Source organism: Oncorhynchus mykiss, chromosome 16 (genome assembly GCF_013265735.2).
Source record: "Oncorhynchus mykiss isolate Arlee chromosome 16, USDA_OmykA_1.1, whole genome shotgun sequence".
Lineage (NCBI taxonomy): Eukaryota > Metazoa > Chordata > Actinopteri > Salmoniformes > Salmonidae > Oncorhynchus > Oncorhynchus mykiss.
The window spans coordinates 70,256,752-70,271,172 of NC_048580.1; the positions used below are offsets into that span (position 1 = coordinate 70,256,752).

The 14,421-nt window shown below is 44.6% G+C and overlaps 1 protein-coding gene across 3 annotated transcripts in view; it reads right to left on the reverse strand.

Moving 5' to 3' along the window:
• Window positions 1–14,421, reverse strand: part of LOC110492649 (myelin transcription factor 1) — a 52,401-nt gene that overhangs the window by 26,913 nt on the left and 11,067 nt on the right. For 2 of the 3 annotated variants that reach the window (XM_036947691.1, XM_036947692.1), the window contains exons 2-6: window positions 13,335–13,435; window positions 6,955–7,006; window positions 4,577–4,607; window positions 1,606–1,668; window positions 63–397 (exon numbers count right to left, since the gene is read on the reverse strand). In XM_036947691.1, coding sequence (XP_036803586.1) covers window positions 63–397; window positions 1,606–1,668; window positions 4,577–4,607; window positions 6,955–7,006; window positions 13,335–13,435 — 582 coding nt within the window. The remainder of the gene's footprint in view (window positions 1–62; window positions 398–1,605; window positions 1,669–4,576; window positions 4,608–6,954; window positions 7,007–13,334; window positions 13,436–14,421) is intronic. The other variant, XM_036947694.1, reaches the window with a different exon arrangement.

A 14,421-nucleotide genomic window follows, 5' to 3' on the forward strand; every position in this document is an offset into this window, starting at 1 on the left:
GTCACATAACTTCCTTCATTCTGATTCGCCGGTGGTGTGTGTTTATAGAGTACAGTTCATACCTTCATCTGCATCAGCTGCATCTGTGTTCTCCTCCTCTTCCTGATCTGTGTTCTCCCCCTCCTCTGTCTCCTTCTCCTGCCTTTCCTCCTGCTCCTCCTCGGTTTCTTCTTCGTGCTGTGGCTGTTCCTGGGTCAGCTCTTCTGTCTTCTCCTCCTTCTCGTCCTCCTCTTTGGCCTCCTCCTCTGCCTCTTCGCTGCTCCCATCACTGTCCATGCTGAAGCCCTCGTCCATGACCAGCTTTAGAGGGTGGGACTTTCTTTTAGAGGACGGCTGGTCCTGCTCTGCCTCAGCGTCTGCCAGACGTCGCTTCCTGGCCAAGGGGCAGCCCAGCACACTGCATGGGGAGAGAAGTGTTGAGGAGAGAGGGAGAAGGGAGTGTTGGGGAGAGAGAGCGTGAGAGGGAGGGAGGGAGAGAGGGGTGTTGGGGAGAGAGAGGGAGGGAGGGAGAGAGGGGTGATGGGGAGAGAGAGGGAGGGAGAGAGAGGGGTGTTGGGGAGAGAGAGGGAGGGAGAGAGGGGTGTTGGGGAGAGAGAGGGAGGGAGGGAGAGAGGGGTGTTGGGGAGAGAGAGGGAGGGAGAGAGGGTGTGAGGGAGAGGGGGAGAGAGGGGTATTGGTGAGAGAGAGGGAGGGAGAGAGGGGTGTCGGGGAGAGAGAGAGAGAGAGAGAGAGAGAGAGAGAGAGAGAGAGGGGTTGGGGAGAGAGGGAGAGGAAGAGGGGGGGGGGGGGAGAGGGGGAGAGGTGTTGGGTGGACAGGGGTGTTGGGGGAATAGGGATAGAGAGGGAGAGAGGGGTGTTGGGGGGACATAGAGAAAGGGATAGAGGTGGAATGTTATAGAGAGAACCCTGAGGGGTGCATCTCCAGTAATGAGCACCAAAAATATAAACTTCATGCATAACAAAACTAAATGAAACTACACAAACATTATTCAAATCATTCCAATAACAAAACTGTGAGTTAAAAATGACATGAGGATGAATAATGGAGCAATGCAGAGTGTCCTATGCCCTGAGGAGGGTGCTGTGCTCACTCAAACATTACAACCACAGCCCTCACCTAGAAAACAGAGCGAGTGGAGTGAATCTGTAAACCCAGTTCATCAGAAAATTGGTTCTTGAATGAATACACATGTAAATAAAGACAATTTGTCTGATTCTTTCCAATAAGCTGTAGTCACAACCCAGTGAGCGGCCCAGGGTCTACAGGGGTCCTCTGGGTAAGACAGAGTGTCAAACAGGGACATATCAGGACTGTTCTGAGACCCAGGAGGGCTGGGATCTGGGGGATAAAGGCTGAGGGCTAAGGGGTGAGGGCTGGGGGCTGAGGGCTGGGGGCTAAGGGCTGGGGGCTGAAGGCTGAGGGCTGGGAGCTGGGAGCTGAGGGCTGGGGGCTGAGGGCTGGGTGCTGAGGGCTGAGGGCTGGGGGCTGAGGGCTGGGGGCTGAGGGCTAAGGGTGGGGGCTCGGGGTGGGGGGTGGGGGCTGGGGGCTGAGGGCTGGGTGCTGGGGGCTGAGGGGGTACAGTAGGTGGGGGTTGTCTGCCCTACCTTCTGTGTCGTGAATATCTCCCACTGATGTGGCCAGAGCCATTGCATCCAGGGGTGGGGCAGCTGAATGGAGTCAAAGATACATTACAGATTTTACGCATTTTGTCCCTTGGAGAATTGAAAATAATTGAAGTGAAAGAATTAAAAGGTAGTAAAAAAATGAATAAAAATAACGATAAACAAACCAAAAACAAATTAACAAACACACACTTCCTCACACACTTCCTCACACACTTCCTCACACACACACACACACACACCTAGATAACACAAACACACACACACCAGGGATGCAAACTAGAAACCTTTCAGCGTTTTGAATCCAAAATAGGTAACCTATGTGATTCGTGTAGATCACTACTGGCTGTAAGCGAACTGCACATTTGGAGCAATACTGACTGTATCCAAGGCTCAGCCAATCGTTCACATAACAACAAAATGCAGCACGTGACTGAAGAGAAAAGAGACAACCCATGTGCTAGTTACAGCATCAGCGCGTGCTCTGGAAAGACAGCGGGAGAGTAGGAAAGGCCGTTTGTCAGTTACAGCAACGCGTCGCCTGAACGATAACGGAGAGGTCGGTGAGAGGCCTGACCACGGAGACCAGGGGTTGAGAATGTGATGAAGCAGTACTTCATGAGTTGTAGCCTGAAAAACAACTAGCATTTGGAAAGTTTGAGGTGAGGGAGAAAGTGTGGTGGAACAAGAATTGTTAACAGTATCTTGCTAGCTGGATCGAATTCTCTGTTAGCTAGCCAGAGAAATGTTGAGCAACATTAGCCAACTTAACTGATCAAATAATTGAGTTTTTGATGTGAAAATTAGCTGGCTAATAAAGTCAGACAGCTAGCTAGCTAACGTTACAACATCAGATGAGCTAACGTTAGTAACCTAACCAATTCACTATAGTATTAACTGGTATACGACTCCTTGCCATTCCTCAAGTTACAACGTTAGTTGCTTACTGGACCTTGGCAATCTGTGTGAAATGTTAACTAGTTAACTAGCTAACGAACTAACTACTATCTATGAACTGATGTTTTCCCTCTACAGTATGTGGTTAATTTTCAGAATGAGAGAATTAGGTGAAAATGAGCCGTTGCTTGTTAAACAAGTGGATTCAGGGATCGAGTGTAGCTGGAGCTGGGCCTGGTTTAAACTGGATGCCACTATAGAGGTGAAAAGAACACCATACACTTTCCCTCTTTCTCACTTTTTCAATACAGTGGATTAAAAGGGGAATGCCAGGTGTACTCTCTGCCTGAAAGAGATCAATTATGCCAACAAAGGGTCTCATGCTATGCCAACAAATGTCCACAGGCAGAAAGTGTGCAACGTAATAATGTGCAGTGTAGCCCAAAGATATTGCTTTTGTTGTGTTCAACTTTGACAGTAACACTTGCGCGTGTGTGTGTGTGTGTGTGAGTGAGGGGGGATTATCACGTGTTTTACTCAGTGAACGTTATTTTTGCACACATGTAGCCTTGTGCAATTGATCGATGTCTAATATAGTGGTCACTAAAATAGAGCAAAAATAGAATGGCTGTTTGTTTCATTCTATTTATACTTTAAGATGTTTTTTTTTTCCCCCAAGTGCAATATTTAAGTGTGTGTGATCACAAGCTTTCTATTATAAAGGCTGTCATGGCAAACTGCAATATTAGTGGATTGTTTTTCCTCAAGACTTGAGTTTAATTTGCAGTAAAGTCTAGGCAAAAAGTAACATTGGATGTATGTCTTTACATGTTTTAGCTGTGAGTTCGGTTCACATTAATCACTTTTTATTTCACACACACACAGAGACTGATCATGTAGATCGTATTCTTTGTTGTTTAATTAGTTCAAACCTGTATTTCCTCCTAGCAGGTTTTTTATTACATGTTTCAGTGCAACTAAATAAAAGGGTCACCTTTTTGGGTCTTCACCAGTTAGCATCCCTGACACACACACACACACCTACATAACACACACACACACTCACACCTAGATAACACACACACACACATGCACTCTCACACCTAGATAACACACACACACACACACACCTAGAAAACACATACACACTCTCACACCTAGATAAAACACACACACACTCACACCTACATAGCACACACACACATACATGCACTCTCTCGCTTAGATAACACACACACACACTCACACACACATAGATAACACAAACACACAATATCACACACTCACACACAAAGACATGCAGGTGGTATTAACCAAGGACAAATGTGTCACCCATCAAGCTGACCATTCCCATTTCGTGTGATAGTGATCCCGCCAGACGTTTTTGTCATTTCCTCTCAGCTACAGGGCCGCAGCGACATTTCATTCACATTGTTACGACCCTTTTAGAACGACTAATTTCAATTCTCATTAACTTCTCTCCGCAATCGTATTTATTACTTCAATTATCCATATTATTACTTTTACTTATTAAAATGCTGCATTTGAAATGAAGACGCCTCTCTAACACGTCAATGTTTTTTGGGGGGGAAGTGAAGGGAGACAAATGATAAAGAATGAAAAACTATCTGGGGAGTGTAGACGATGTTCGTCATGACTAATGAGGTTCATTACCCCCTATACAGGTCATGCTCATTGGGGGAGGAAGAGGAGGTGGAGGAAGAAGGTGAAGGCTAAGGGTTTCTGTTTCACTTCAGTATGTTAGAGGGGTTAAACTTTGGACCATGAAGTAAATGATGGACCATATTGATAGCATCATCTGACAGAAGAAAATAAAAAATCCACTGAGTGATTATGGGTATTCTGATCATTCTTATCCCTGGGGACAAGTTTTCTGTATTACTGCTCTGAATGACTGACATGTCCTTTATTTTTGTCAGAAATGTGCAATATGACAAAAAAAAACAAAACAAGGCTTCAGTATAATGTTTTCTGTTAGAGAGATACAAACTAGAGAGACAAGCAACATAGAAGAAGACAGTCTTGTGTTTCTTACCTCAGCTCTTGTCCAACAAGCTCTATAGGAACTATAGGTGCGATAAGAGAGGAGAAATAAATGATTGTGAACACAAAGGTGAAAGAGCTTTCTGAAAGCTGCACTGCAGAAGGAACGACAATCAATAAAGCACAAATGCATACGAATCCCAGGAGGCCTCTTCACAGACATATACATGACTGCATTATCAGGAGGACCCTTCACAGAAATGTACATGACTGCATTATCAGGAGGATCCTTCACAGAAATATACATGACTGCATTATCAGGAGGATCATCACAGAAATATACATAACTGCATTATCAGGAGGACCCTTCACATAAATATACATGACTGCATTATCAGGAGGACCCTTCACATAAATATACATGACTGCATTATCAGGAGGACCCTTCACAGAAATATACACGACTGCATTATCAAGAGGCCTTTTCACAGAAATATACATGACTGCATTATAAAGAGGCCTCTTCACAGAAATATACATGACTGCATTATCAGGAGGACCCTTCACAGAAATATACACGACTGCATTATCAAGAGGCCTCTTCACAGAAATATACATGACTGCATTATCAAGAGGCCTCTTCACAGAAATATACATTACTGCATTCTCGGGAGGACCCTTCACAGAAATATACATGACTGCATTATCAGGAGGACCCTTCACATAAATATACATGACTGCATTATCATGAGGATCCTTCACAGAAATATACATGACTGCATTATCAGGAGGACCCATCACAGAAATATACGTAACTGCATTATCAGGAGGACCCTTCACAGAAATTTACATGACTGCATTATCAGGAGGACCCTTCACAGAAATATACATGACTGCATTATAAAGAGGCCTCTTCACAGAAATATACATGACTGCATTATCAGGAGGACCCTTCACAGAAATATACATGACTGCATTATTATGAGGCCTCTTCACAGAAATATACATGACTGCATTATCAAGAGGTCTCTTCACAGACATATACATGACTGCATTATCAAGAGGCCTCTTCACAGAAATATACATGACTGCATTATCAGGAGGACCCTTCACAGAAATATACATGACTGCATTATCGGGAGGACCCTTCACAGAAATATACATGACTGCATTATCAAGAGGCCTCTTCACAGAAATATACATGACTGCATTATCAAGAGGCAACTTCACAGAAATATACATGACTGCATTATCAGGAGCATCCTTCACAGAAATATACATGACTGCATTATCAAGAGGCCTCTTCACAGAAATATACATGACTGCATTATCAAGAGGCCTCTTCACAGAAATATACATGACTGCATTATCAAGAGGCCTCTTCACAGAAATATACATGACTGCATTATCAAGAGGCCTCTTCACAGAAATATACATGACTGCATTATCAAGAGGCCTCTTCACAGAAATATACATGACTGTATTATCAGGAGAAGAAAGAAAGATCTACATACTCCTACAACAAACAGGTTCACACACACACACACACATCCAATAATATCTAAATAAGCCAAATTTCTTGGCGCTGATCAGAACCAATTACTGTATATGAGGGGTTCAGAAAATGGAGCATGATTAATTGTAGCAGTTTAGTTATCATAATTGTGAATGTCAGAAATCCATAAAAAATACTGCAATTCTTTCAGGTGAATGAATTGAATTGAAACAATGAATCATAGTCCTCAGTCAACACCACTATCAGTTTATTACTCAAGGAGAAACCAATAGGGTGTCAGCAATAGAGCAGATTGTAGGTCTCATTGTCGCTATTGGATAGAAAAACTCTGCAGAACACAGTCACAGCTCCAATTACAGATGCATTAATCTGGTGTCAGAAGGCCCAGAGTAAGAGGATACCTAAAGAGCACTCAGTCAGCATCCCTCTCTCCCCACAGTCAGGCCTATGCATTTCTCTGCAGTCAGTTTCTGTCTGTTTCATCATTCAGTACGGTGGGTATCTATCTATGAAGGAGATGGACCCCTGACTGTGTTCTGAACGCATTGTGAACCGTGCGCTCTCTCTCTCTCTCTTCCTCTCTCTCTCTTCCTCTCTCTCTCTCTCCTCTCTCTCTCTCTCTCTCTCTCTCTCTCTCTCTCTCTCTCTCTCTCTCTCTCTCTCCCCCTCTCTCTCTCTCTCTCTCTCCCCCTCTCTCTCTCTCTCTCTCTCTCTCTCTCTCTCTCTCGGATCAGTCCACTCAGCATGAGCTGAGACCTGCCAGGTAACAATGGCTAGCGGACCAGCACTACTGGACAAGACGTATTTTTAGAGAGGAAAGCTGTGGACTAGCACCTTTTCGGGAAATCTGCCTTAGCAGTAAAATAAGAGAAAAGAGGACAAACTCCTCCTTGTGGCGTGAGAGCTGAACTCACCTCTGATTCCCTTGGAGCGTGTGCTGCGCTTGTCATCACTCTCCACACTCATCTGTCACAAAGGAAAGAGGTCACAGAGAGTCAGGACATTGCTTTTAATGGGAAGAGGGAAACGATAGAAGAATAACAACCGTTACAAGACTAACACCCACTCACGAGCTACAGTTCATATTCATGTCTACTTACATGTATACAAATATAATGTAAACATAATGCAGACAAACTTTTATGATACAGTGCAACCACAATGCACTTCTTATGGACGCAAGATGAAGCCCCATGCATTCACAATTAAACACAAATACACTTATATAGACAAACAAAACCGCACAGGCAGGCATACAAATAGATTATATATTTTTTCTTCTGGAAAATGCACTTCCCCCTCGCTCTCTCTCTTCCCCTCCCTCTCTCTCCCCCTCCCTTTCTCGTCCCCATCTCCATCTCTTTTCCCATTGCTGGTTAACCTGAGACAGAAGAATAAACCTTGAGACAGAAAAATAAACCTTGAGCACCAGGAAGAACATCTCTACTGTACCAATGCCCTCTTATTCAGTCCTCACACACAGAGAGAGAAAGAAAGAAAGAAGTGACAGTACATGAATCACCGGAACATTAGTGAACAGTGAAAAGGAAAGACAAATAAAAAATGCAGGGAGAGAAAATAAACAGGTGTTTGTTTTGAAATCCTCCTCCAGAATCAGCCCTCTGCAACCACAAACCTGTGCGCTTCGCCACCCAGGACACTCCCCGCCTCTCTACTGCTGTTATTTCCAGCACCTGAGTGGATTGGAATATCAAAATAAGTAATATGCAATGCCTACATACAGTGCCTTGCGAAAGTATTCCGCCCCCTTGAACTTTGCGACCTTTTGCCACATTTCAGGCTTCAAACATAAAAGATATAATGTATTTTTTTGTGAAGAATCAACAACAAGTGGGACACAATCATGAAGTGGAACGACATTTATTGGATATTTCAAACTTTTTTAACAAATCAAAAACTGAAAAATTGGGCGTGCAAAATTATTCAGCCCCCTTAAGTTAATACTTTGTAGCGCCACCTTTTGCTGCGATTACAGCTGTAAGTCGCTTGGGGTATGTCTCTATCAGTTTTGCACATCGAGAGACTGAAATTTTTTCCCATTCCTCCTTGCAAAACAGCTCGAGCTCAGTGAGGTTGGATGGAGAGCATTTGTGAACAGCAGTTTTCAGTTCTTTCCACAGATTCTCGATTGGATTCAGGTCTGGACTTTGACTTGGCCATTCTAACACCTGGATATGTTTATTTTTTAACCATTCCATTGTAGATTTTGCTTTATGTTTTGGATCATTGTCTTGTTGGAAGACAAATCTCCGTCCCAGTCTCAGGTCTTTTGCAGACTCCATCAGGTTTTCTTCCAGAATGGTCCTGTATTTGGCTCCATCCATCTTCCCATCAATTGTAACCATCTTCCCTGTCCCTGCTGAAGAAAAGGCCCAAACCATGATGCTGCCACCACCATGTTTGACAGTGGGGATGGTGTGTTCAGCTGTGTTGCTTTTACGCCAAACATAACGTTTTGCATTGTTGCCAAAAAGTTCAATTTTGGTTTCATCTGACCAGAGCACCTTCTTCCACATGTTTGGTGTGTCTCCCAGGTGGCTTGTGGCAAACTTTAAACAACACTTTTTATGGATATCTTTAAGAAATGGCTTTCTTCTTGCCACTCTTCCATAAAGGCCAGATTTGTGCAATATACGACTGATTGTTGTCCTATGGACAGAGTCTCCCACCTCAGCTGTAGATCTCTGCAGTTCATCCAGAGTGATCATGGGCCTCTTGGCTGCATCTCTGATCAGTCTTCTCCTTGTATGAGCTGAAAGTTTAGAGGGACGGCCAGGTCTTGGTAGATTTGCAGTGGTCTGATACTCCTTCCATTTCAATATTATCGCTTGCACAGTGCTCCTTGGGATGTTTAAAGCTTGGGAAATCTTTTTGTATCCAAATCCGGCTTTAAACTTCTTCACAACAGTATCTCGGACCTGCCTGGTGTGTTCCTTGTTCTTCATGATGCTCTCTGCGCTTTTAACGGACCTCTGAGACTATCACAGTGCAGGTGCATTTATACGGAGACTTGATTACACACAGGTGGATTGTATTCATCATCATTAGTCATTTAGGTCAACATTGGATAATTCAGAGATCCTCACTGAACTTCTGGAGAGAGTTTGCTGCACTGAAAGTAAAGGGGCTGAATAATTTTGCACGCCCAATTTTTCAGTTTTTGATTTTTAAAAAAAGTTTGAAATATCCAATAAATGTCGTTCCACTTCATGATTGTGTCCCACTTGTTGTTGATTCTTCACAAAAAAATACAGTTTTATATCTTTATGTTTGAAGCCTGAAATGTGGCAAAAGGTCGCAAAGTTCAAGGGGGCCGAATACTTTCGCAAGGCACTGTACATGAGGGCATGGCTTGTAAGCAAAGGGAATGGTAATCATAACTGTGCTGCCTGACCATAGTATTTTATTTCACCTTTATTTAACTAGGTAAGTCAAGTTAAGAACAAATTCTTACTTACAATAAACGGCCTACCCCGGCCAAACCCAGACGACGCTGGGCCAATTGTGCGCCGCCCTATGTGATACAGCCCGGATTCAAACCAGGGACTGTAGTGACGCCTCATGCACTGAGATGCAGTGTCTTAGACACGCTGCACAACTTGGGAGCCCCAAAATATAGTAATAATATTAACAACAACAAAAACAGGACTGCTCAGAATCACTGTAATTGCTCTTTTAGGGACCCAGCGCTCCCGGTTCACCCGACTTAGACCTTGCTTTTAAGGCACAAAAGAGCAGGTGTGAAGGCCCCCCTTCACTACTGACCCCCAGCCACACCTTGCGGTACCACCGTTCCCCATTCCCCACTCAGCAGCCAGGCAGGCACACTCTAAAGCTATCAGATGCTTTTTTTTAGACACAATGGGAACATTAGCTTTGATTACTGAACTCTGGGTCTTTTATGGCCTGTCCCCCTGCGCTCTCCCCTGTCCTTTCCCCCTCCCCATGCGATCCCCTGTCCTCCCCCCCTCCCCTCCCCCTCGCTTCAGCATTAGCTGCTTTGTCTCAGTCAGTGGTGAAGTTGGCAGGGCCACAGTGAATTCAAACATCTCTGTCTCTTTTTTCCCGTTCTTTTTCTGTGATTGGCAAAGGCACTTCCTGCTAATAGAGCTACTTTTGAAAAGGGAGAGGAGAGAGGGGGCATAAGAAGTGTGTTGTGTTTTTTTGGTGGGGGAGCCCTGTGTTCTACGTCTCGTGCTTATCCGGAGGTACAGGTGCAGTGTGGAGCCCGGGGCCCGGCCCCAGCCCTCCCTCCTCCCCTGGCCCCTGGGCTTTTGATCAGGCACTGCTAATGTGCACCCGTGCAACAAGCCGGCTTTGTGCCCCAAACTAAAGGGTGCAGTTTGCTCTCTGTGCTCAACTCACGGGCCTGTGTGTGGCATGAGTGTAAAGTTTTACAGGGGATCAAAAAGCCACGAGAAGCTAATGAACACAGTTTGTTTTGTCTCTTTCACTGGACAGAAAATGGGGACTGTGTATTAGCCTAGCCTCTCCTTACTCTTCATGACCCATGTGACCCGGGGCGGGGGGAAACAAATGAGGCAGCCCTAAAGAGATTCACTGTGTTGGCTGTGTCTTATCAATGATGAGCCTGTACACACTTCGGTTTCTCCTGTCTCGTTTTCTGCCTCTGCTTCTTCCCACGTCGATAGTCATCACATGAATCAAACGGGATTGAAAGGAGCCCCTATTGCTTTCATGTTTGCAGTAACCATAGCTACACACATTTAAATAGGTAAGCACATCTGAGTTCAGTTTTTATTTTATTTTATTCCACCTCATTAATTTTATATGAACACAAAGTCACTGAATGAATCCAGAGCGAAATGAGGCTGGCGATTCACCATATTTTCAAAGGGCTTCTTTTTTTCTATGTATGTTCAAACCTATCCTTTGCCTGTGTTGTTTTTTTAATTACATTCTTCGAATGAGAAATGTATATGGTGCCCAGATGCTCTTTTCTCCCTGCAGCGAGAGAGGAGAAGGTGTGGGTTTTACCAGAGTAGCTCATGAAGGAGCGCTTTGCATCCCTACAGACTGTGTTACATTATCAATTATGTCCCTCTTTGTGTGCCGTACAGCCAGGAAGGCCATCTCTGCTCTGCATTCTGACAGCTATATGTAAATTGCTGGCTGGGGGCAATGACTTCACAGAGAAGGTCACCCCTCTTCCCCTGGTGCACATAAATCAGTATTTTATTCATTTTCACGTTTACAAGCGGAGAGGGAACCAGGAGAGCCGCGTTCACTAGGCAACCAGCAAGGAAGACTGACATCTCCAAAATTACCTGCAGACAGCAACTGCCAATTAGAGAGGCCCGGGTTCCTGGACCAAGCAGTCACTACTACGTGTTGAGCCCCAGCCGGGCTCATTTGAATCATTCACACCATGGAGGAGGAGGTACTACTAAAACCAACTGTGTTACACACTCATGAGTTGGTGTTTTATCAGACATCATCGCTCTCCATTCCTCATCTCTTTCTCTTACACTGAGTGAAGTCTTTTCAGCACCGATTCCAATCCAGAATGAGGAAATCTGTTTGAAATGATTCACTGTTTCGATTTAAAGCATAGCTTGTAACTGCTACTCCACTTCAAGAAATCAAACCAAATCAATAAAAGCCATCCTTTCTGATGAACCCTGGCCTTCAGAGGGTAGCTAAACAGCTTTAACTAGACCCAGAGGACAACATCCCCCTCCTCTTTCTCTCCTTTTCCTTCATTCCTCCCTCCATCCCTCCACTTTGTTACATTTCGTCTTTATTACTTGTGCACCTTTGTCCAAACAGAATTCCCTTTTTCAAAAACAATTCACCTCCAGCCCCACACTGAAACACATTGGCCAAAATGAAACATTCCATTTTTTTTTATGCATTAAGACTCTCAAAACATTAAATAAATCACACCAAATCAACGACCTCCGACAAAACATACAACTTGTTATCTAATCAAAAATGATTTCAATCACTCGTTACACAATGGCCCAATAAATACTAACTACAACGATCAATATACCCTAACATGGTTAACCCTCTGTATGTCTGGGCCATTTGTTGATACTATAAGTATAGTATGCGCCATAAAAGGCAAGTAAACATAACAACATGGCCTGTATTATTTTGTCCCAAAAATTATTTGACCAAAGATGACCAATTCAGAAAGAATATCACTCAAGAATATCCAGAAACAAAAAGCTTGAACCTTTTTCCATTTGAACTGAGAGCTGAACTCTCTTCCTCTATGGGTCCCTCTACCTCTCCTCCCCTTGACCTCTTACTCGGTCCACTCTTGCAAACAGCAACTCAGAGGTGACCTCTTTTATGCATGAATAAGGACTGATTGCTGACTGATACGTTTTGCACTCGTGCAGAAGAGGTTCACATTCATGGGAGTTATTTTCTATCATCTGTGACCAAATGTTTTCATGTTATTTGTCATGATTTACTAAACTTTTTGTAGAGAGTTGTGTTTACTGTTTAGCAAAAATGTGCTTAGCATTTGCATTGTATGTGAAAGCAGTGATAAATGACTTACAGTTTAACGAAGAAGAATACGAGTATGATGGAGATCAACTGGACCCCAGTTTCATTAAAAGTGTCTTAGCAAATCAAGAAAAACTGTCATATGTGTATAAATTCAGGTTCAAATACAAAGTTAAAAAAAAATATCCACACAGAGAGGAGCAGTCATAATAGTGGGAGAGAGAGCGAGAGAGAAAGAAAGAAAGAAAGAGGGAAAGAAAGAAAGAAAGAAAGAAAGAAAGAAAGAAAGAAAGAAAGAAAGAAAGAAAGAGAGAGGGAAAGATGTTTTATTTTATGCTGATGAGGGGGAATATCGGTGAAAAATCAAAGCAGCTCAAGGACATCCTCTTGAGATGTTCTGTCTGATGTCAAAAACAAAATGCTCTAAAGTGAACTCTGTGGAAGTAAAATGCTGAGCTTTGCTGAGCTGAGCTGAACTGTGCTGAGCTGTGCTATAGGCTGGGCAGGGCTGGGCAGGCAGGAGAGAGGATTTGATGTGCTGTTTGATTTGTTTGCCTGAAGTGCACTGTCCAGCACGCTTGTCGAGCAACCCCCCCCCTCCCTCCTCCTCCACCCCCCTCCCCCTTCACTCCCCCCTTGAACCTCCTCCACCCTACCTCCTCCTCCACCCCCCCTCCTCCCTCCCCATCCTCTACCCCCCTCATCCTCCTCCACCCCCCACCTTCCCTTGTGCTGGGCGGTGTTGAAGTGCTCAGAAATCAGAAATAAAGTGCTGTGCTCTGTAACTCACTTTGATTGGTCCGCTCTGCAGTCTCTGTGCGGGCTGGCAGCGGCTGATCCTCTCGCCTCGCGTCCACCGCTGATTCAGGAGCTCACCCCGAAACTCATTTTCTGAACCAGCCAAAAGAGAGGTGAGGGGGGGGGGGCAATATAGGAGAAAAGAAGAAAGAGTCATTTTAAATAACAGCACAAGCAGAGAAATGAGGACGAGGGGTGGGAGGAGGAATAGGGTAAAGAGGGTGAGGAGGAGGTGGAGGAGAGTGAGGAGGAGGAGGGTGAGGAGAGGAGGGTGATGGAGAGTGGGTGGGGGAGGTAGAGGGTGATGGGGAGGTAGAGGGTGATGGATAGGAGAAGGGGGAGGGGGAAGGTGATAAAGAGGAGAAGGAGGAGGGGGAGGGAGAGGAGGTGGGGGACGGTGATGGAGGCTGATGGAGAGGTGAAGGGGGAGGGTGATGGAGAGTGGGTGGGGGGGGGGGGGGGGGGGGTTATGGAGAGGGGGTGGGGAGGGTGATGGAGAGGGGGTGGGGAGGGTGACGGAGAGGGGTGGGGGAGGGTGATGGAGAGGTGAAGGGGGAGGGTGATAGAGAGGGGGTGGGGTAGGGTAGGTTGGGACGGGGTGGGGCACTCAAACATACTCCAGGCACTAAAGAAACAGAGCACACACACACACACACACGTCAGTATGTCCCCAAAGTGCCCCAGCTGGAGTCTCTGTCAGTCTGCTATTCAAATCAATCACATTTGTATTGAGCTTTTCAGTAGTTGGGTGCATATGAGCAAGGTGGGGGGAGGGGGTCAGTAAATAATGAATCATCCATAAATCAAGAGCTTTTTTCTCTTTTTTTTTCATCAAGGTAATAGCTATTCCATTCATCACACATTACGGAATAGAAACAAGCTAAACTATTATTTAAAAAAAAACGGTTTCTATCCTTGCAGTTTTTGGAGCTGTGACTGAAATGATTGATCCACTGTGGAACTGTCCACAGACATGTGGTTCTGAAGTGTCTTAAATGATGAGAGCATAGACCTTCACAGAATTGGAAGAAAATAAATGATTTGAGAAAAAAATATCAAACTGTCACAGCTCACTAATG